Here is a 24,083-nt window from a genome sequence, read left to right as displayed (position 1 = left end):
ACAATGTTATCAATCTATTAGATTATATAGTTTAATAATTTACAATAGAGTATCTATTCTGTAAGTTTAATGTGCTAAAATGTTAGTATATAAAAGGAATTAGTCTTGAAGTTCATAAATTTATATAATCCAAATATTTTTGGATTATATAAATTTATAAACTTCAAGATTAATTCCTTTTATATACTAACTAAACTTTTAGTTTGACATTTACTGTTTGTTATATCATCTACATTTTCTAAACAAAAAAAAAGATGTACATAATTGTCTATATTGTTCTCCATTTTATAAAGACTTTCTTATATTTCTCTATGTGATTCTATAAAAATGCTTAATATTTTTGTTGCATTTGTGTATCATTAAAAACAGTAAACAGTCTTTTGCAATGATATAATCAGGATGTACAGTACATGCTTACTTCTTATAATGAATTAGAATGGGCTGTAATTCAAACAACTGTTGATGTTATGCTTAATCATATATCTAATATAAAATTTTTCTATAATTCACAAATGAATTTATGATCCTATAATTTTTATAAACTAAATGAATATTATCTATTTCTAGAAAATGTATTATATCATTAAAGATGAATAAATATATAAGGGATTCTACAAAATCAAATTATATTAAAATGTATTTAAAATAATTGTCCACAGGGTACCTGTAAATCAAATAAATTTGACTAGTTTACAAAATGGAAACAATTCACCTCAGAATAATGAACCAAGTGGAAAAACAAATGGGCCACCCATTTTAAATGTTTCTTCTGAACAAGGATTTACAGGTAAATTAACTTTATTTCAATCTGTATGTGAATGATATTATAGGTGATACTCAACTTTCATACTACTTTGCTTTTCTTATACATAATATTTTTATATCTTTAACCTTTCATTTTGATACTTTCATATACTCATATTTGGATTTTCATACACTTACAGTAAATAAAAATTTTGAGCTATCATGCACTGTTACTTACTGTACTAAATTTTGACTATTATGCAATATGCACTTTTTGCTAGTTTCAGTTTTGATAACAGCAAAATTAAGTTAGATTACAAAAATAAGTTTTTTCTCTGTTTTCTGTTTAATCTACAGTTTTAATGACTTGTGAGCACTAAGATTGGCCTTACTTTACCACTAGACTTATTAATAAAATTATACAGAGAACACAATCTTTTGTGCTTAGGAGCCCCGGAAAGTTACTATTTTATTTTCAGAATGCATGTTTTTTAAGTCTAATTTGATGTCCTGTGGTGGTGTAATAAGTCGAGTGGTAAAGTAAGGCCAATCTTAGTGCTCAAAAGTCATTAAGAAGACTAGACAAGAAGTGTATCATAGTATACAGTTTTAATGTTTAAATATTATTTTATGCATTTTGCAACATACACAAAAAAAACTTAAATACTTTTCTACCTTAAGAGATTTTATGATTCTTCTCTGTTTTCTTGAAATGGAACTACTATATAATAACATGCAATTTTGTTGTTTGACTTTTAACTCTTATGTGCATTGTTTTAGAAATGCATTTTGTTCAAAAATCAAAGACTAACTATATTTCACTGTTATATATCATGCTTATTGTGATCACATTGGGATATCCAAGAATAAGTGATCATTATAATAATCAAAAAAAAAAAAAAAACAACAAACAGAGTAGAAAATGAAACACTGTATAGTATTAAACAATAACATTTATTTTTGATTGTTTATAGTCTTTATGTAATAAATCATCAATAAACCATTTGTAACGAATATTTCATTGTAAAATCATCTGATCAACATCATAAACACTCAGCACTTTCTGCATTCTGGCAGTTGTTGGAAGATTAGTTATGTTTACCTCCTTTTTACTTTATTTGGCCACTTCAGTATTGTGCATTTGAAGTCACTTCTTCCATTACAATAGAACAGATTTCTTTTACAAGAAGTTTTAGGTCTTCAGTAATGATGCTTTTATCAGTTTTCATCTACACGTTGAAATTCGACACTGACACATCATTGGAATTTAAATTGTCATTATTTTCCACTACTACCTTTTCAACTTCACCTTTCTTTGCAATTTAGTAAATCCCCTAGACTTAAAACATGATTGATCTTGACAATCATGGTTGATATAGAAGACATTAAGACAATTATAATGAATTCCAACAAATGTTTAATATAAATTGATGAACATTTTCAGGCTTGTTAATAGGCCTGCTTTAGGTCATAAATCATAAACTTACTGAATTTGACATTTTCATTGTTAGACATTTGAACATTAAATTAACATTCTAACAGTCAAACATTGAATTCAGCAGGTTTAAAATTTATGACCAGAAGCAGGTCTATTAACAAGGTCAAAAATGTTCAGTTTTCATTAAACATTTGCTGGAATTTATTATGGTTGTCTTTGTATCTTGTAGACATATTTTCCAGTTTTTGAGTAATTTTCAGTTGTGCTTGATGTAATGGGGTTAAGAAGGTAAAGAGCATCTAGAAGACTGATCTTTATTAAAGCTCTCCTGAATTTGCTTTTATGATTTCTATGTCTTTGAGAAGTCAATTGCGATAATATGCTTTTATAGTTCAGTTTACACCTTGATTACAAGGTGTAATCTGAACAAGGTTTGATGATTAATGTCATTGGCAAATACGTAACTTGATTCACCAATCATTGTCAACCTGCAAAAGAATCTTGTGCTTAAATTTCCAGTTTCATTCCAGTAACCAGTCATTAAAAGTTGCTGTTGTCATCTAGGCATTGCTATTAAATTTATTCTATCATCATCAAGTTCTCTTCCTCTTCTGCCATACTTATACAACATACAATGTTAGATGCTCATTTTCAAAATCTTACAGCCTTGTGGTTGTTCAGTTTTGAATAAATAGGCATATTTGGGCTTACCATGGAAATAAAGGCCATGAATCATTGCAGTTTCATCAGCATTATAAACATTGCAAGGTGAAAATTCTGAAAAGAGTTGAGGCCACTTCCATCACCCAAAGTTTTGCTGAATAGAAATCTGCATCTTTTCCTTCTTCATACATCCATTATCAAACAACATTTTACATTTTTTTCAGTGACAAAAATCATACTTCAGTTGCTGTAAAATTTTGTGTGTCTATTCTTCTTTAGCAGTCTTCAACTTTCTGATGAATGAGTGGACTATTAATCAGTGTATCTTTCTCCCATACTTCTATAAACCATAACTTTAAAGATGTTTCTACCTTCCAATCTCTTCTACAACAATGTCTTTTAGTTTTGTTGCTCTCGTTACATCATGCCACTTTTTTTTTACAATTCTTTCCATTTTTTCTAAAGTGACATATTAAAGACCAAAATTTCAACAGGATTCAAATTTCTTTGGCTCATTTTTTGGGAGATTACATTCTAAAATTTTCAATTTATTCTTCAATGATTATTATGTCTTCTCTTGTACACTTTATCCATGATTTTGAACAACAAAGAATGAAGTGGATACAGTACAGTACACAAACCTTGAGAATTGTCAAACTTACCTTATATAAAATATGATGGTACAGAATGAAACTGGAGCTTCTTTTATATTATTAACATACCACCCTAAACAGATGTAAATGTACATTAATTGGCCTATAGATGTGTAGTGTTGAGGTCTTGACAACATCTAAATTGCTACTGGTTAATTAAATTACAGTTCCAAGACTACTTTTTCCACGTCTTGCCTGTTTCTGTAAACAACTCTTCCCTCAGGTGAGGAGTACAGCTGAAGCAGTTAATGTGATATAGGTGTGCAAGACTGCCTGTAGATGTCCAAAATAGCTTAGGCTGGTATCACCAATACATAGTTCCTCACAAACTGATCACATTAAATGGTGAATTTTGCATACAAAATGAACAAATGTCTTGGGACTCTGAAAAGTGATCACAATAAAAGGCTGATAACAATAAATGTAAGTTTAGTAAGTGGCATCCACTGTATAATATACCCTATAAAAACAAAATGAAATTTATAAAACTACCAGTAATAATAATTAGACACATATAGACAGCTAAGTCTGGATTATTATAATAATTAAATTAATTGTGGCCAGAACTCTGCTAATTAATATAAGTACAATGTAATTTGGTCTAATCATAGGTCCAATCTTATACAGTTTTTAAAAATTACATTCATTATATTCAGATGGTGTAATTGGCAAACTGTCTGTATGGCAAGTAGAAATTGTGGATTCAACTGTTATTACTGATCAATTTTTTTTTTCCAGAATAGTCTAAATCGGTGTTTCTCAAAGATCACAGAACATTTCAAATGAAGGAACATTTTGAATTTGAAGGTTAAAAGTTACATGATTTAATATTAACAATGTAGTCTGCAGTATAAAATCTATCAAAGTGAGTTACTGTTATGGAGGGTCACAGAAAAATATTAAATCTCAAAAAGAGGCCAAAGGTCAAGAAAAAGGTTGAGAAACACTGGTCTGAATTATTAAATTTAATTCAAAATTTAGCAAAGTTTTAGCCTAAATAATTAAATAGTTTTTTATTTCAACTAAAAATGGTCAAAAGTAAAAATATTAGATTGATTAAAATTAATTATTATAAACACAAAATCACACTAGCATTCATTTTTATTTTTAAATATTAAGCAGATTTATGTTTTAAAAGGGAAAGTGGAGATAATGTTTAAATAGAACTTTTTTATATTTTCAAACATTGTTCCATCTTTAAAAAAGTAGTCTCTAAGCTTCATTTGTAGTTTAATCTTTTTTATCATTTTCAATAATTTCTTTGTTCTCTAATATAAACTATCCACCCTTTATTTAATTAGGAAATTGCTTTATAGAAAAAAAGATGATAACATTGTAAGATAGCAATTATACGGTAACAATATTTAAATTTAAAGTTACCATATAATTGATATAAAAGTGGTATATTAAAAAAAGATATATAAACAATATATTTTTTAAGAATTTACACTAAAAATTACACTAAAAAATGTGATTACAATTTTACATGCTTGCACACGTTTATACATGCATACACTTAGACATATATATAATTTTATACTTTGAAATGTATTATTTATTTTAAAGTATAAATCAGAAAAGAGATTAAGAAAGTTGTTAGAATACATTTTTGATGTTAAATTTTTAAATTTTTTAACAATGATTTGAGTTGTGAAAGCATTTAAAGAAGAATGTCATAGATAATATAATCACATTTCTTATATCAATAGTTTTTTTGACATATACTAGAAAACAATATTTCTTTCAGGAATGATAGTTTATTTTGCTTTGTTATTGATTGTAATAGAAAAATATCAGTTTATTAAATAAAATTTTATATAATTTACAGAAGTTCAAGAAACTGCACCTACAACTACTTCAGCCATTGTCTTGCCAACAAGACCAACTACAAATACGACTACCAGCAAAATATCCATTCGACAGTCTCCTGAACATCTTGCGTAAGTTTATTATATCCCAGTCTTTGATTCTATATTGTCAGTCAAAATCTGATTGGCTGAGATAGTGAAGGCACCAATTTGTCATTCTAAAAGATTGTGTTTCAAGTATGGGTCAGAGTTTCAGAAATTTTCACAGATGATTTGACTCAGATATATTGTGTTTTGGGTTCCCTCTCATACCTAATTGTGGCCAAATCTTTGGTTCATTTGTAAAAACAGATTCTATTAGTGCCTACAGCATAGAAAGAATTAAACACAAAAAAGTAATTTTCTCAAGAATCAATTCTTATTTTTGTATTTGTGCAATTATTGATTAAAAAACGCACAATTCTAACTGCATTTAAATGAATAAACTTGTCTTAAATTAACTCAAAAGATTGGTTTTTATATGAATTTTCCTTTTTCATTTGGTATCTCCTGCCATTTCCAAAAATCTACTGTGTCAATTTGTTCCATTTGTATTTATATAAACTCATTGTTATTTTAAATTTGGAATATACAACATGCTAATTAAATTATTTATGTTTATAAAATAATAAATATTCTTCCTTCTTTTCAAGGCCTCCACCAATGCCCCAAACATTGGATCAGTTATTAGAACGTCAGTGGGAACAAGGTTCTAACTTTCTGATGGAACAAGCACAGAATTTTGACAGTGAGTATTTTAATTATTAAATTTAAAAAGAATTTAATAATATGTAATAAATTAATTATTATCATAATATTTTTCAGTTGCATCATTGCTTTCTTGCCTTCATCAATTGCGGGCAGAAAATCAACGACTAGAAGAACATGTAAACAATTTAATTGCACGTCGTGATCATTTGCTTGCTGTGAATGCTCGATTAGCTCTTCCTTTGAATAATAATGCTTATCATCCTGTAAATATTGGAATGAATAATGCAGTTAATCCTTCTACTGAAGATAATCATTCCCATCGTATGAATAACTGTATTTCACTTGAAAGTAATGTTGTTCATAGCACTCAGGTAAAAACTTTTTACTTTTAATAAAGTTATAGAGTGATTCAAAAGATACCTACAGTTCATCCAACAATAATAGAACATAAAGTTATTACTTAGAAACACATTATTACTTTCATGTAACTTTTATGAAATTTGCTAATACATTTTATAATAAATAACTTTTATTGCATAAATTTTAAAAAAAAAAAAAAAATTAGTAAACAAAAGAGCTAGACATTATCATCAAAAATAGGGTATCCAAAATTAATAGAATATGTACTGTTGAAATAAATTACAAAAAAGTAATGATTGGAATTATGGCATTTGCATAAAAATATATTCATTAAGTGAAAAGAAAGGTTTAGTAGATCTAACAGTACATTACTATTAAAAAATGGAACATGGAAAGGACCTAATTGAAGAGGAGAAAATCAAAATTGATATATTTCACCAGGAATATTGATATGAGTGATATTTGAGTAAGTTTTATATACTTTGTTCAGTTATAATTAAATGTAAATTTGGGGAGTATCTTTTGGGTCATTCTGTATTTACTTGTTTATGTACAGTACCATATTTACTCTCATATAAGACGACCTCGCATATAGGACAAGGTATGACTTTAAAGATCAAAATAAAGAAAATTAGATTTATTAATACAATTCTAATTTTATTTCATTTAATCACAAATAAAATATCAAATGCACATAAATGCACACATTGTCCTGCAAAAATTACTGGCATTTTAAACTTTAAGGAAAAATCTTGTAAAATCGACAACATAATTTGTTCATGTAAAGCTGGACAATCAGGAACCTTTTTTGTCAATTCACTCTGTCAAATCCACTCTGTCAATTACATTTATGAGTTTCTCCAAATTCTGATTTCTGAATAATCATCTGTTTTCATATGGGAATGGATTAAATTTATATCATGCTCCTGTGTGACTTTGGAATTTCAATCTGGAATTCAATTCAAAAGCTTTGCTTTTCCTATTGTATTCATCTTTACTCCTGACAATATACAAGAACAAATCAAACGATCCAGATAAAATACTTATGTTTTTAAATACAAGAGGGTAAGTATCTGGTAAAAATGTGAATACACTGTTCACAAAAATTATTTCAAACACGCAAAGAATCTTTTTCTCGTGCATATAGGACAACCTAGGAATTTGAAGCTGTGATAAATGAATAAAAACCTCGTGTTATATGTGAGTAAATACAGTAAATATAAATATATATACACATACATACACTATGCCAGGGTAAAGTTGAAAGTTGACTGTCAAACAAAAGGCTATGGGCGTAAGATATTACCAGTCAATATAATTTAAATTTAGTTCGTTTTTTTATTCCAAACTGTTTGTGATTAAGGATTTCTAATTATCATGTAGTTCTAATAATTCATGTAGTTATTTTCTTACTTTTTCTTTAAGTTTTCATATTATAAATTAGCATTATTTTTAATTTGTGTTAATAATATAAAATTAAAACTATAAAACAGTTATAAAATTGTATTAATATATAAATTTATTGTTCTGGTATATACTTTGAAAATGGTTCAAATAATCTGAAAATATTTAGCAATCATATTTTTATTTTTACAATAATAATAAATTGTAACTAACAGGACTGTTATAATTATCAGAAAAGCCCAGCACCAGGACATAGTCCAGTTGCTACAATTGGGTCTAGCAGTCTACCTCTCACACCAAGTCCAGCACCAAGTCAAGCCTCAATACATTCATCTAATGCCAGTCCTGGTCATCAGACAGTTCCATTTACCACATCTTCTCTCAATACATCAAGACATCCTCAGGTAGCTTTAATTAAATTTATATAACTTCTTTCCTTTGTTTCTCAATTTTTAGTATTGATACATATAGTATGAACTTTTTCATTTGTTTACAGTCTATCATCCCAAGTTCTAGTCCTGTTGGTCAGCCACCTGTTGCCATTACTCAATCTCAACCGCCTCAAGGATATGTTACATCTACATTAGATTTACCATCATCTCTCATGATCAGTCCAACGTCATATAATAATCGAAGTAATCAGGAGCATAGTTTACAGGTAATTAAATTAACTATCTAACACAATTAGGATTTTACATTATCTCGGTAAATACATTTTGAAACAGGGCTGGTTACCCATAAGAATTATGGGTTCTTGACTGACCCTGTCAAATGTCCATAGATATGAAGGTTTCTGAGTTTACAATGACATGTATATGGAGTTTAACTTTTCTCCAAGTGTTAAGTTGGCATTAGTATGCAATTAAATTGGATAAAGTCATAATGGGCTATCCAGAAATAAAACTGTTACTAGGAACTGATATCTGTTGATGAGTATTTATTGGTAAGTTCCAGATGATCTAAGTCCAGATGATGATGTACTGATAAAGATAAATATTTTTTTCTTTTTGTAGAACTTCGTTGGATGGCAATTTTATGAAAATTAATTTGAAGACAAAGTCTGTCCAAAATTGGGAATCACCATTTATTCACTTCTTGTGTTCCAGAATACAAACATTTGATGACCTGACCTTTTTTTTAGGCTGCTTGGCTAATTTCCATAAAATTGCCATCTGATGAAATTCTATAATTGAAACTTTTCAAAGATTCGTCACCAGGGGAAAGCTATGAAAATCTACATTTACCAGTGCATTTTCCTTAGTAGATATAAAGCTCAAAAATTCCTAAGTGGTAAGGATGGAAAGAAAACAAAGATGTCTATAAGATCTGCTAGTTCCAATTTTTAATTGGATATTTTTTTTGTGTTTTTTAAAGGGATGTTTTTAAACTTGATGGCCAAGCAGCCTAAAAAGAAAGGTCAAGTCGTCAAATGTTTGTATTCTGGAACACAAGACGTGATGTGAATAAATGGTGGTTCCCAATTTTGAACAGACTGTGTCTTCAAGATCTTGTATAAATAAATTTAAAATTGATTTATGCAGGGTGATCGAAAAGTTGTGCACATCAAAATATTAGTTTGTGTAAATTGTGTCATGTTATTTAATAAATATAAATTTGTGTCAAGATGACACCACAGTAACTTATGACTTTTGTGAGAAAGTCATAAAATTGGCTGTAGATAGCTTTGTTCATTGAGGAAATGAAATGGTTTTTTTTCCCAGGAACAATGGATTTTCATTGTTGAGCATAATTTTACCAATTGCTCTTATGCACATGTTGCAGACGAGTTTCATCAGAAATATCCAGATTCTGCAGTTATTGCAAGAATTCGTTCGCAACCATCTTATTTCTAAAGGATTTTGGTCCTCGGAATTGCTAGACTTGTCATCCCAGATTTTTTTCTTCTGGGGGGTATCTCAAAAGAGCCATATATAAAAAAAATCCACGCATAATAGATGAACTGTAGAGAAACAATATATCTGAAAACTGATTGCCATCATCAATTTTCAACTGCACCAGAAGGTAGCATCAAACATGGTAAAAAGAGCTCACACTGCACTTGTGAACAAAGAGGCCATTTTGAAACATGTTGTATAACATGATTTGATTTTATTTATCTTAAAGATCAGATTATGAATTTTGTTTTTACTACATTCTATATTTTTGTAAATTAACCTCACAAAATAAAATTGATTTCTAACAGATGCACATGACTTTTCAATCATCCTGCATAACACATTTTGAATGGATATAGCAAAAACTATAAAGAGAGCAATAGACCCCATTGCTAAACAAGCTATTACCACATACACATATATATGCATTTATTTGTTTTATAAATACCATACAATCTTAGTAATTCTGCTCTTTGCTAAGTAAAAATATCCTGTAAGCCAATGGATTCTCAGGTATTATCAGCACTGTTGCCAAGTCATATAAGCTTCCCTCTAGTTCAAACTCTAGTTGCCATAAAATTTGAACACATTTACATTAAGCACAGCATGATACTGAATTTGAGTTCAGACATGATATTGAAAGATTGTTAAGTTTGTCATCTTAGGTTATTCAAAACACAAGTACAGTATCTTATAACACGTAAACATAAAAATCAGTTTCCAGAAATTTCCTATCAAAAACACTTGTACCTCCCACTAAATTTAGTGAGAATCTTACCAACTTGGCTGCATTATTAACAGTTGACTGACTCTATTCCAGCAGTTTTTATCAGGGTGCCATGAAATAGTGCTGAGAAGTGCTATAACAATTCTTACATGTATTATGAAAAGTACAAAAAGTTCAATAACTCTGGTTCCATATAACTTACATTGATTACCAAGATTGTACTGTATATAACTTTTTTTTTTAATTTTAAGAAATGTTTAAGACATAAGTATTATTTTTTACTTTTCTAGAATCAAGGTTTAGTTTATCAGTCAATATCTCCGCCATATAGTACAGTTACATTACCGACTACGGGAAGCGGAACGAATACCACTACGTCGACACCTCTCCATTCATTGTGTTCTAATGTGGTACTTCCAGTAAGCGTGGTCGCTAATCATCAATCTTATCAAGCACAGAATCAGAATAGTATCACTGAAGAAGAAAGATGACCATTATGAATGAGATAAGAGTAGTAGGTTCACCATACTAACTGCCACTTTCATTATCATTTTATATACCATATTGACTTGTAATTTATGCACTCAGATCTTTTACTCCACATTTTATCAGAATCATGTCAGACATTCTGACGTTTCCTGTCATTAATAACTAATTAATTTTAGTTATGACTGATTTGCGTCAAAAATACTAAGAATAAATTTTTTATATTTCTTACTACTAAACGATTTTGCCTAGAGTATGTGAAAACTTTTGGCAAAAATCCGTTGTAGTCTTGTGCAAGTTAGAGTTAAGATACAAAATATATAAACAAGAGTAATTTCCAAAGTAATGAGACTGATCTAATATAACCAAAGCTAAATTGCCAAATTATTTTCAGATTATATTAAGGTTAATTTAATTAAATTAAATGACCAGAAACAAAGATCAAGCAGAGGTCTAATAGCATAATTTGTAACATTCCATTCAGAATGCAGGAGATGCAAGTCCATTTTAGGTTGATCTGTTCTTCAAAAGTTTTTAAAATTATTTAATTAAATCATCCAAAATTTAACTAAACTCCCCTTTAAATTCATGTTATGTTTACGAATTAAGCAACAACCAAGTAGAACATGGCCAAGTTTAATGTGATGCAATCAGTCTCGTTACGTAACTACAAACGTAACTAGAAACATGCTTAGATTTTGATCAAAATGATTGATAGCACGATTGGCTTTAGGCCCAATTATGCAGTTTATTTAAACTTTTAAAGACTGTGTAACATAACATAACACCTAATTCATTATGCGTTAGTGATAAAAATTACAAGAATTAGTATGGTAGGTAACTGTTATTCTGTGAATTATTTTCTCTTATTTGGTACTGGTCGATGGAACATTTTTATTGATTAGTTTATATTTTAATGTATAAAAAAACTTGCAAACTAATCAACATTTAGTATCAAACAAGAGAATTTAATGACTTCAAATGACATTTGTGATATTCATATGTTGTTATGACATTTATATAAATATATATAAATATAAAATATATATATATACACACACACACACACATATATATATATATATAATATAACACAATATGTATAGAATTAATTTGTACAATGTAAAATTCAATTTTACATTAGCTGTTTGTTTATATTTTAGATCTTACGGATACAATTATTATGAATTGTATAAATTCCGTTTCCTCAATGTTTGAACACCCCCACTTATAACAATTCGTACAGCCAAATAAGTAAATATTTATTTAATTACTTCTTATATGTATTATGTAAAGGGTTTCTCTTGGTACAAAACACTTTGTTCTCAAATGGTTTTTTTTAATTATATTTTACAGAACTACAAAAAAAAAATGTGTAAATAAAACACCAGATTGGTTCGTCTTTTAACTTAACGTGCATCGTTTATGACATATATGTTCGTAGTTTTAGCAGGCATCCACGTATGCGATTTTGCTGGTCGGTCTAAACGCTATTGGGCGCAAATCGCTGGAATGAGTTGCTTTTCCATCCTGCCAATAGGCAACGAATAAGATGATTCCATGTTATTTTCTAGAAAACTGCTAGGCAGATGAATACGTCAACTGAGGAATTAATAGAAATTTGCAATTTTCCGGAAATTTTTGGTAAAAGGGATGAAAAGTATAAAGATGAAAAATGATTTTTAAAAATAATAATAATAAATCGATGTTTTGTTTTTTATTTTGTCGCTAAGATGATACAAGCGTCTTCTTTGTCGTCCATATTTGATTTATTATTTCTTCCTGCCACAAGAATGGCGCGGAAGTCACGTATTGTGTGATGGCACAGTGAAATCGCTCACGTGGATGCTCAGCTTCACGTTAATTCACCTTAATAACCAACGAGGACTGAATAAGTTTCTATTCGCTGGAGAGGCGCGATGTATAATTCGCTTCTAATCTTGTTAATCGAATCGAAGTTTTCTCTCCGTTTTCAAGAAAATTTAACTTTAATTGCTTTTGATGACAAGGTCTAACTGGATTAAATAATGCTTTAATATTCCTTTCCTAAATATAATTGCTTTGTTTTTGCCTGGAAACGAAACCACTGCAAATTGAAGTAGTCACCTTTACCTAGAAGGCAACGTTTAGGTATTGAAATGATATTTTTTGATCTACGCAAAAATCACTCGTTTGCTGTATTTAAAATACCGTATTTATGTAACTTTAACAAGTCACAAAATTGTATGGTTCTAGATACGATGAAACTTTTCACTACATAGGAAAGACAAGCACAATGTTTATTTGTATATTCATTTGAACAATATAAAAATACACGTGTTTGTTACAGCACATCTAGACAATAGCCAAATTCTCCTGTTGACCTGTGAAATATTGCAAGCTTACAATATTGGCCGGATTCATAAACGTCTCGTAAGATACAACATTGTCTCTTTCCAATATCGTAAAAGTTACAAAGTGTTTTGAATCTGGGCTTAGGATTGCAGAGATTGTAAACTCCGGTCCCGTGTCTTCACCTGGATAGTTCTGCACATGCATTAATTAATTCTAATTAAATTCGAATAATCTCAAACTATCAGTCGATGGAGATATAGGATGCATATCGAACTGTATTGGAGTGTTAGAAAATCGAGATTACAGTAATAAAAGGCTAACTTTATCCGAGGGATGCAATTCGGTCTTCACTATACTCTCTCCAGTCACTATTCCATAAATATTGATACCTACAACAATTACAAAAAGCTTATTGTGCTGCAATTTGAAAAAAATTATAGAACTATAAATTCCGTCTGTGTCTCTGTCCTTTCTTAATCTCGTGAACGGTGTTAGCTAGATGAAAGTCGAGACCAGATAGGTAAAGCTTGACTATATACGAACTTCCGCTTTGGACCGAAAGTTACGTTATTTCAATTCCAAAGTCATGCCTGTCACTCCTGAACGGAGTTAATGACAGGCATGACTTCATAGTTAACAGGAAAAGTATGATGTATAGGGGGCAAGACACTACTAAACTTTAGTGCATTTTAACGTCAAATTTCCCGCTAGCAAATGAATATCTGTCCTGGTTATCACGCACATGCAGAATGCTCCAGATGCAGACTTAGTGGGACTAGACTACAGTCATCATTAATGATTCCATACTAAAAAAAGACATAAGTAGAATTCAGTTGTCATCTTTATGTCTCGCGATTAATTGAACGGCTTTTGTTACTCTTTCAAACGCAGCAAGAAGCTTCATGTTATCTCCAACCATATAATTTTTGCGGAACATTAAAGTCGTGGCATACTTTTTCGAGCCACTACATACAAGAAATTCGTATATGATACGATTGCATAATAAAACAGCAATCAAAATACAGAAGAATGCTTATTGTAATCACTACTATATTGATGATAATAACAGACCAGTACTAGTAATTGGGATAAGTTTATTGACTGACATTAAAAGAATTATTATTGTTAATGTGTAATTAATCCGGTGTCACGTGACTACTGTAGTGTTTTAACAATAGCTAGAGTATAATCGAAGTTGTAGTGTGAGCAAATAAGTAAAATAAAATTCATTTTAATTAAGACCTGTAACGCAATCATATTTTGAGGCCGCTATAAAGTTATTTTGGTATTTTGGAACGTGCCAATTTGATAACAATCTAAGTGATTATAATAAGTGGAGTCTACTGTATTTTTCTTCTTGATTTGTCTGTTGGAAAAATTAAGATTTTCCCGGTGAAAGAACTAAAATTACTCCAAAGCATTAATAAAATTACCGAAATTTTGATTCTCCCGCAACGTTTTATTGTTGGTTTTTATGTCAAAGTACAAAATTCGATGCAAAATAGAGAAGTCAAATTATATACTCGCATTTATCTCGAACAATTTTCTCATAATGATTTGTTTAACGATTCTGTCTTGTTAAAATTCTAAATTTTATCCAAAAAAAAAAAAAAATTAATGCAGGAATCAAATTTTCATTGCACGATTCTGGTCGAATGTAAATATCATAAAGTCATTTCGAAACACACGATGATAACATACAACATTTGTCACGATATGTGATCCTGAGACCACTGGTCACACATCGATAGTACGAGTTATGCGGATAACTCACATATTGGGTATATCTTGGCAATACCATTCGTTACAAATGACGCTCGAAACACAAATTTCAATAAAACCAAATTCGGTTTTTATAATTAATAAAAACCATTAATTATAAAAATTACTCATCAGGGTGCCTAATGTTGAGAATATTACGTGGGTAATCGGAGTTCTGTTGTGCAGTGGTGCCTCGTACTTTGAATTTAATTCATTTCCGGAGGTCGTTCGAAGTCCGAATAAATTTTACCCATTAGAATTAATGGAATGTGATTTAATCCATTTCCAGACTGTAATCAATACCCATTTCGATAAATTTAAGCACGAAAACATAAATAAAATAGGCTACGTAAATACTATTTAATAAAATTAAAATTGCTTTTACTGGTCGTACACCGTGGGCTTTGCATCTTAACATAGATGTGTAATTTAATTATAACAGTTGCGAAATTTAACATGTATGGATAATGTGAGATTTTATCATTTTTTTAGAATCTTACTTTAAACTCTTTACTTCAAGCTTTCAATAAAGTTGTAATGTCTTCGGATAAAAAGCATATTAGGCATGTTATGCTTTATGATTTTCGGAAAGGATATAACGCCGTAGAAACAGAAAAGAAAAATTGTGATGTTTATAGGGAAGATATTCCTAAACTTCAAACATGTTAAATATGGTTTAGAAAGTTCCATTCGGGAGATTTTGAACTAAAGGATACAAAACGTATGGGGCCCAAAAGCTATTGGTGAAGAAAAATTGCAGGAAGAAATTGTTAAAAGTCGATGGATAACACACAATACAGTATATATAACCAAAAATACCAAAAATAAAGCGAAAAAGGCGCTGAAAATATACGAAAAGCGAGAGACAACTTGTACACAAGGCAGATTGCGATTACACTTCGAGAGCATTTTTTCAGTTCGAACTCAGAGGCGAATTTTGCGTTCGAAGTTAGAGTCGTTTGAAGTACGAGGTACCGCAGTATTATTTTCGAATTGTTTTGTATTTTATTGCCAGATTTTTAATTTAAGAACAGAAGCAAAGATAGAAATAAATTCTCTACAAACATTTAACGTTTAAATCATGATTTTTCTGCTTGAAATCCGCAAGATCTTAGTTTGGTCAGGCATTTTGTTAATTTACTCAAAAATTTCTGTACAAAATATAAAATATATTTTGTACAGAAATTTTTGAGTAGTTTGTACAAATGCTAGTTTCCATATATTTAAACAGTAGAAAGGTCTCATACTACGAATTTGATTTGTAATTACATGAATTTTCCAAAAATTAAAGATTGATGACTTCTATGAATATTTACATCAATAAAAAAAAATAAATTTATTACATGAACCTGCATTTTACGGTTTTAAAATATAGCCTAAATTAATTTTTAATAAATTTATGCCACTTAAAAGGCGTAAAACATAAATAAGGTATGCAAAATTCTGTATATTGTTTGATATATCGTTTATAATCTATGAAGTATACATTAAAATATGCAGAAAAGTAATTTTAATTAAAATAAATTTTAAAGTTAAAATGAATTATTTTCAAAAAGTTTTGTGCTACAAAATTGAAAGGACTATTTGACGATTGCAATGCAATGAGAGAGAGGAATGGAATTTTTTTTTTCAAATAAAATATTCCACTAGTTGTTAAAGCACAAAATAAATTTTAAAATTTAATAAATATTATTATTTTTTATCAAAAATTTTGCTTTTTTTACTGCCAATTTGTTAAAAATACAAATGTATTTCTCTCTCCAAGTGAATATATATATACCACGTATATATATACAACCAGGGCCACTAGAGAGGGACAAAAGGAGCAAAATGCCTTGTGCCCCGAAAAATTAGGACCCTTATACAATTTTTTTTGTTTACTTATTGCTGAGGGTCCCAATGTGTATTTTTTCCAGGCTCCGTTACTCTCTGCAAGGCTCTGTATATAATAATGTTTAAGTATTAACTGCAATTATCTTAAAAATATCAAATTTTGATTGTTAAAATATAAAAAATTCTGCAATTTTTTGTAAATATTGAAGTTTTTGGCTACTTTTCTTGAAAGATATCTTAAAAAAATTAATTGTTTAAATTCACTATTACAGCCCAAAATTTCAATATTTACACCCAAAAGTACACAAACATTTAACATTTACAAACTAGAAACAAGTCTACAAAAATGGAGAGTTCGAAATAAATGAAGAAAGAATGATTTCTGAATTGTAAATTAAATAATTAATTAATTATAAACATTTATAGTTGTGAAGAATTAAAAAAATGAATATAAAATTATTAGTAATTTCATATTTTAATACTACGACACTGACGAAAGTATGTTACGAGTAACAAAGGGTCGTCGCAGACAGACATTGTTTTAGATTTAAAGAAATTAATTGTTAACAATTGAATAAACGACGAAGAATTCGTGTTGCACCACATATACATTCCCACACTTTATTTATTTTTGTCTCGTTAACCGCATCTTTCCATCTCCGTTGTGATTTTATAATAAAGATTTTATGACCTCACACCCCTTTACTGTGTATATGCAATATAAGGAAACTTATTTTGTATGTGATTTTGTTGGCAAACTTATCTTTATGTCCATTGTTAAACAGATATTTTATATGTAAATTGTTCTGTAGACAGTAGATGACGATTGCAAGCTCCTTAAGAAGAGAAACAATGAGAAAACATAGTTTGTAGTTTGATTATGTCCTCATTATCTTACGTGAAGTTTTAATATTTTCATATTATGTATAAAAACAATTAAGATCTATATATATATATATATAAATTCTCATTGTGCATATACATCAGCACTCATATGTTTGTAAGATAATTTCTGTTAATCTCTTTCTTCTTTCGATATCAAAAATCTGATTTATCAAATTTTTTTATCTGTTATGAACAAATTATTCATTTTTTGAGTTGATTAGCCATATAAATTGGTGTAATATGTTGTAAATAAACTTTCAAAATGACTTGTGTGTCATGTGTACTTAATTTTCCATATAGTTTTTAATATATGATGATTTATGAAGATTTAAGGCTATACCACATTGTAAATATAATTTTTTATAATTCTTTTGATCTTAAGTGTAGTTACCATACATAAAATTAAGTTATTAAATTCTATATGGTAATTTTAAAATAATCAACAACTTTAATAAAATGTGAAAAGTCTATAGATAATGCTTTTGATACATATGTAAGAAAAATATAAGCTGGCGTCATGTGACAAATTCAAATGATGCAAAATGGTAGAGATAAGAGATGATACAAGGGACTTTGCCAATAGAATATTTCAAATCAATTTATGTAAATGAATTGATTTGAAATGTTCTATTTAAGACATTATATTGAATAGAACAGTAATTTAATTTTAAATGTTACAGACTTTAGAAATATTTCAAATGCTTTGATTAACTTTATATGAAATGAAACAAATAGTAAATTTTCCCTGGTAACTACATTGCATTAAAAGTTGGATGTGGCAGGAGTTTGTTGATTATTATATTTAAATATAAATTATATTTTTCAGTGCGCTATCGGCCGCCGGCGTGCATGCATGCGCTGAATTCCTACCAAAGCCGGCCTTGCATTTAGTAAACAGTAAATCACTTTATAAGTTTATAGATGTTTATTCAATAAATTTGTGTGTTTAGTCATTAAAGCAAATTGAACGTGTGTCGCCATGACACTTGAAGTCAGAAAGCTGCGCACCTGCAGGAAATACCTAATACCTGATGCAGATACAACTGTTCACAACTGTCATGTCTAATTTGCAGAACTAATTTGGATAAATAATCAATGAAATAGTCAAAATGCTCTGAAAAATATTAAACTAAACTTTAACTCATTAATAAACGCATTGTCCTTTAAAATGAACAAGTTTAGTTACGGTACATTTGTCTTACAGAAAGACCACAATGAGCCTGGTTATCTGATGAGGTATTTGAGTTTCATCTTGCTGCTGCACACTCCGCTCATCATAGGTATCGTCAATTTGTTGAGTATCATCATCTACGTTAGCCAAAGATATTCGTGTTAGTGGTCTTCGTGGCACTACTGGCTCTCTCTGTAGATGCCGAGGAAAATCAAACTTTGTAGGAACCGATGTTTCATGCAAATAGATTTATCTGTGTGTAGAAACAGGTTCAAAGTGCTAACTGCAAAAAACATTATTATTATTTGGTTTCCTGTCGCTGTCAACAATCGACTGACGTATTGCTTGCTTTTAGAAAACCCGTCAAGAAATTATCCATCGTGTGATGGTTTTACGTACAAGAAAGAGTACCGTATCATCGGTCGGCGATCAAAACTTCGTAACTCCAGTATTTGCTCAAATTTGAATTACAGCATTAGTGGATAATGAAACGCGTTTTCCGTGATCTGTAAAACTCTCGTAGGTCTCGAGTCAAACCTAGTTCAACACATAAATTAAAAAATAATCAATATAGCGTGCAGTGGCGTGCCGTGACATTTGATGATAGGGAAGCTGTGTTTCTGTAAGAAGCCGACTTTCCAGGGGCAATCAGTTAACTGCGCGTCAGTGATGGTGTAGGGTCCATTCGTACGTGCGTTGTGGCGGAAGAAACGTACTTGACAAAAACCGACAAAAAAGAAACATAAAATAAACATATACTATGTACAAAATAGTTTGCTTTAGGACAATCAGCCGTTCGGACATCCTGGGCATCGATGTGGTTCTTTGATGGTCGATCGAAGGTGGCTCCGGGACCAGTGCCGTCTTTAGGGGAGGGCCTACGGGGTTCCGAGGTCGTAGGGGCCCCTGAATCCGAAAGTAATAAAGTTACAAAGAAAACAAATAGGTTACTTAAAATGAAGAAACCATTAATAATACGATTGAAATTACTCCTCCAACACGTAGTGTGTGAAGTGTTGAGTACAGGGTGAAAAATTTCACTGGCTAAAAAAAAAAAAAAAAAACAGATTTTCTGGGATATATTAAGATCATGAATGACGGTCATAAATGCCAGAATACCGAAAATCTTATACTTTAATACGGCTGGCAAATCTCTTCATTAGTTAGTTGATTGGATTTTTTTTTTTTTGCTCAAGAGTAATTTAGACCAAGCTATGCCATAAATCTCTTTGTAACACGACCTTTAAAATTTCACCACATGAACACTGTTGTCGAAACCGTTTTAAGTATCTTTTTGTTACAACTGTACCACGGTTCTTGTCGAAAGAATAAATAACTCGAAAAAAGTTTACGGTTTCTCAGTACCGTAAGCTTAATTTCAACAATAAGACAGAAGTTTAAGACGATAAGTGATGATTGACAACTTAACCAGATCAGTGTTTTCTAACAGATAAAGAGTATTGTTCGACTTTTTACAACCTGTCCTACTCCCAATTCCTACTTTCAGCGTCTTTACTCGATGCCTACGGTCGAAATTCGTCCCCTGAAAGAGTATCGAACGGATTCTTTTAGTTTTAAAATATTTCGAACGTAATTAATTCCTTTCAGAATATTGACGGCTGGACTTTACGTTTTTCGTGATGTTGGTTATGTACGACGGCGTGCGTTATTTAGAGTGCCCTCTGTTTAGAAGTAAATATAATAGATGTCTTATTTAAAGGGTCTGGGATTGTACAAGTGTCCGTTAAGAAGAGATGTCTGCTATCCGAGAGTGTCCGTTAATAGAGGTTTCACTGTATTATGATTTCATGTTTAGAGATCTGACATAACTTTGGAATTGTAGAAGTTCGTATCAAGAAAAGGTTTCCAGAAGCATTTTTAAACTGAGAAAATATCGACTTTTAAGTCGCCTTATATTTTATTTTATTCTATGCATTCTTCCACCTTATAATGTTACGAGTTAAAGCATTCCGTTCTAAATATTATCGTATTTTTGTTAATGGAGAAATCATTCATTTATAAGTAAGATGTCACTCTAAAAATTTGACTTACTTTCATTTTTAACTAATAGTAATTACAAATAAAGCATTCGTAATTTTTACTTATGACCAGAAAATACAAAACTAACTCCGGCTATTGCCGATGTTTGTCGCAGCGGCATAATTTAAAATTAATGCTCACTCAGCGTCTAGAGGCTAATTCCGAACTTCACGAATGAAAATCGAAACTGAAAATATAAGATAATTTTAAAAAAGCCCACTAAGTAGTGAAAAAGATTGACTTGAATCATCGTTATCATTAACCCTGAGCTCATTGTCCGTTGGTGTCTGATGCCTTTTCCACTATTTTCTTCCATTTCTCTCTATCCATCGCCAACTTTCTCAATTCCTGTACATTCGCTCCACACCACTTCTTCATGTCATTAATTCATTCTTTATATGGTCTGCATCTTTTGTTAGATCCATTCAAAATACCATAGACTAGTCTATTTTTCTGTTTTCATTTATTCTTGTAATGCGTCCAAGTTTTTGTTGTATAATTTTTTGTAAGAGATTCTTTTTCATATATATTCTATTATAAAGTTCTTCGTTTGTGACTTTGCATTCATCCTATTTGTAAGATCTTTCTGTAACAATGATTTCCATATCTTCTGTTATTACCCATGTCTCACAGGCATACAGCATGCGGAGAAGATGCAGGTGTTCAATACCTTTAATTTTCTCTGCAAACTAATTGCTTTAATTTTCTATATTTTGTCCATTTCTTTGAAACGGAACAAATAAACGTTGAGGCCAGAGGAATGTCTCTATAAAAACATTGTTCTCGTATATTTTCTTTTCTTAATATAAAAGTAATATATAGCCTACGCTCATGTGGAAGGAATAAGCTGTACAATAACGAAAGAAATTAAAAATCGGTTCAATATATTCCGAGATTACCTCTAGCAAACGAACACTGTTGCTTTATATATTAGTATAGATAACATTTTGAAAAATAAAAAACAATGGTTATTGTTAAACATTTCATATCCATATAGTGATTTAGTAGTAACTAGCGCGTAAAAAATCAACTTGTGAGAAAATGTCCGGTCCTTGTCAATGCCGGGCCCGAAGAATTTTACCTCATAATTCTTCTCTCGTCAGGACATTTTTCAAACATCGTTTAATAAAATCGTTATAAAAGTTTTCATTTGCATAAATTTAAGATTTTTGTTATTCTGGATTCTGACTTTTAAATAAAAAGCATTCACTTTGACGCGATTTCATCACTACGAGCGTAAAATTAAGCGATAAAATTAAACCAGCTCTATGAGAAACCCCCGTAAACTTTGACCTATCGATTCGGTAGTTTCGCCAGTACCTCATTGATATCGTAAGTTAAAAATTGAGCTTCAGACCCAGTAGTTTTTATTTTTTTTCTGCGAGACCATGCAGTACCGGATGCAGAAAAGAATAAAATACTGTTTATTTATCTTTTTGGCGAGTTTTGCACATATGACTAAATGTACGGCCTTACAAGTTCTACAAAAAGGCGGCTATAAACTACGCCTAATGCAGTTCTAGGGAGAGAGAGTTCACAAAGTTCTAATAAAACACCTCTTGGTGTGAGATTGAACGATATAACTCGAAGTATGGCGGTCGCCGACGATATGGAAGAGTCACTGAAGGTCTTCTTCGACGGAATTCCGGTCTTAGACATGGAGAATGATAGACACAAATATAGAAACAACTTCCTAGTGCGAGCGCGCTAAGTTTCCGGTGGCACGAGCTATTATAGCGTTACTGTGGGAAAGCAGTCCGTTGTTGACGATGACTTGCACTTCTTGACCGCTAAGTGTCAATTTTCCCACCTAACTGTTGATAGTTAATGGAGACCTCTGCTCCGATTCTCTCCGAGGAGTTTTTTATAACGGGGAATGTTTACAACAATTTCCGAGCGAAAAAAGTGAAAGGAAACTTTCATTTACAAAAATTTTCCGCTAAAATCTGCGGTCTCACAGTAAAATATGAACCCCCCCATTTAACGAAGTTTTTTATAATACACATACACATCCTCTCTCGCATTTCACACGCTCAGCTCTTATATACACAGTCAAACGCGTGTTAGCGCTCGGATTAAGAGAACAAAAAATAATTTATATGAACTAGTGCTAATTTAATCATTTTAATTACAGAAACTCACTACTCGCCTCAATTCTAACGCCATACTACAATACAATGTCACGCAGTGTCCCTAGCGTATATAACTTTTGAGTCAGTATAAATAATAAACATTTGCTTTCAATGTTTACTATTTTACTTATAATTATTTGTAACAATTTAAGATGCAGAAAAAAAAATTTAAACATTGATCTTATGATAATTCATTATTGTAAAAACGTGTATGTATAATTTTATGATGATTTAAGTTGTAAATATTTATAGCGCAGAAAGAATCAAACATTATACATGAAAATAAATCCGTTTTAAAAAGAAAGTTTTAAAATTGTTTTAATTTTTAATTAAACGTTTGATATTTTGGTGTTTGCACTCTTCACCCACAAGCCTCTTATAAGGCATCATCGCCTTGACGACAGGTGTGTGCCAGGCTGGTGCGGTGGGGTTGCCCCGTCGTTGACAAAAGCACTGGGTCAAACTTGGAGGAAACATGTTTTAAAATCAATCTAAACTCGTCATTTGTATGGATAACCCCTAAACTTCTTTGTTCACCTGGTAAGAATCTTGTGTTGAAGTAGTCAACATAAGATTCTTGTAATTTTCCAATCGCCATCCAATCATATTCTGAAGAGTTTCTCTCACGAAATTAGAGAATCCTCATTTTACCAGAAATAGTCTGAGATGTTTGTTTTGCTTATGAGTTTTGCAAAGGCTAACAGTCTCCGTGTACTGGCGCAGGGATAATGAAATTTGTGAAAAATGAAAGTATACTATATTTATTTTTAATATAGTTATACACTAAACAGAAGATAAGATAAAGAGCCTACATCTAAAATAACTATGATAGTTGGATACAGATTTCAAAGGAAAACGATGTCTACGTGCAGTTGGTATAAAAACATACTATCTATTTCTACAAAGAATATTCCTTAAAAAGATGAAGTATAATGAAGATATTTACGGTAAAACGGAGCTGTTACATGAATTGGAAAAAGAAAGTTATTATAAGGTGTT

General features: G+C 30.5%; 1 protein-coding gene across 1 annotated transcript in view; it reads left to right on the top strand.

The window, feature by feature from the left end:
- The window catches only part of LOC136989779 (protein AF-10-like), an 82,517-nt gene extending 70,100 nt beyond the window's left edge, over positions 1–12,417 (top strand). Inside the window, 7 exon segments of the mRNA XM_067288046.1 lie at positions 660–787; positions 5,327–5,438; positions 5,999–6,093; positions 6,171–6,427; positions 8,054–8,224; positions 8,317–8,478; positions 10,733–12,417. Coding sequence (XP_067144147.1) covers positions 660–787; positions 5,327–5,438; positions 5,999–6,093; positions 6,171–6,427; positions 8,054–8,224; positions 8,317–8,478; positions 10,733–10,933 — 1,126 coding nt within the window. The 3' untranslated portion in view covers positions 10,934–12,417.
- The last annotated feature ends 11,666 nt before the right edge of the window (positions 12,418–24,083 follow it).

The sequence above is a fragment of the Centruroides vittatus genome, unplaced genomic scaffold (assembly GCF_030686945.1).
Source record: "Centruroides vittatus isolate TY-2023 unplaced genomic scaffold, ASM3068694v2 scaffold_769, whole genome shotgun sequence".
NCBI lineage: Eukaryota > Metazoa > Arthropoda > Arachnida > Scorpiones > Buthidae > Centruroides > Centruroides vittatus.
This window is presented reverse-complemented; position numbering and strand designations above follow the sequence as displayed.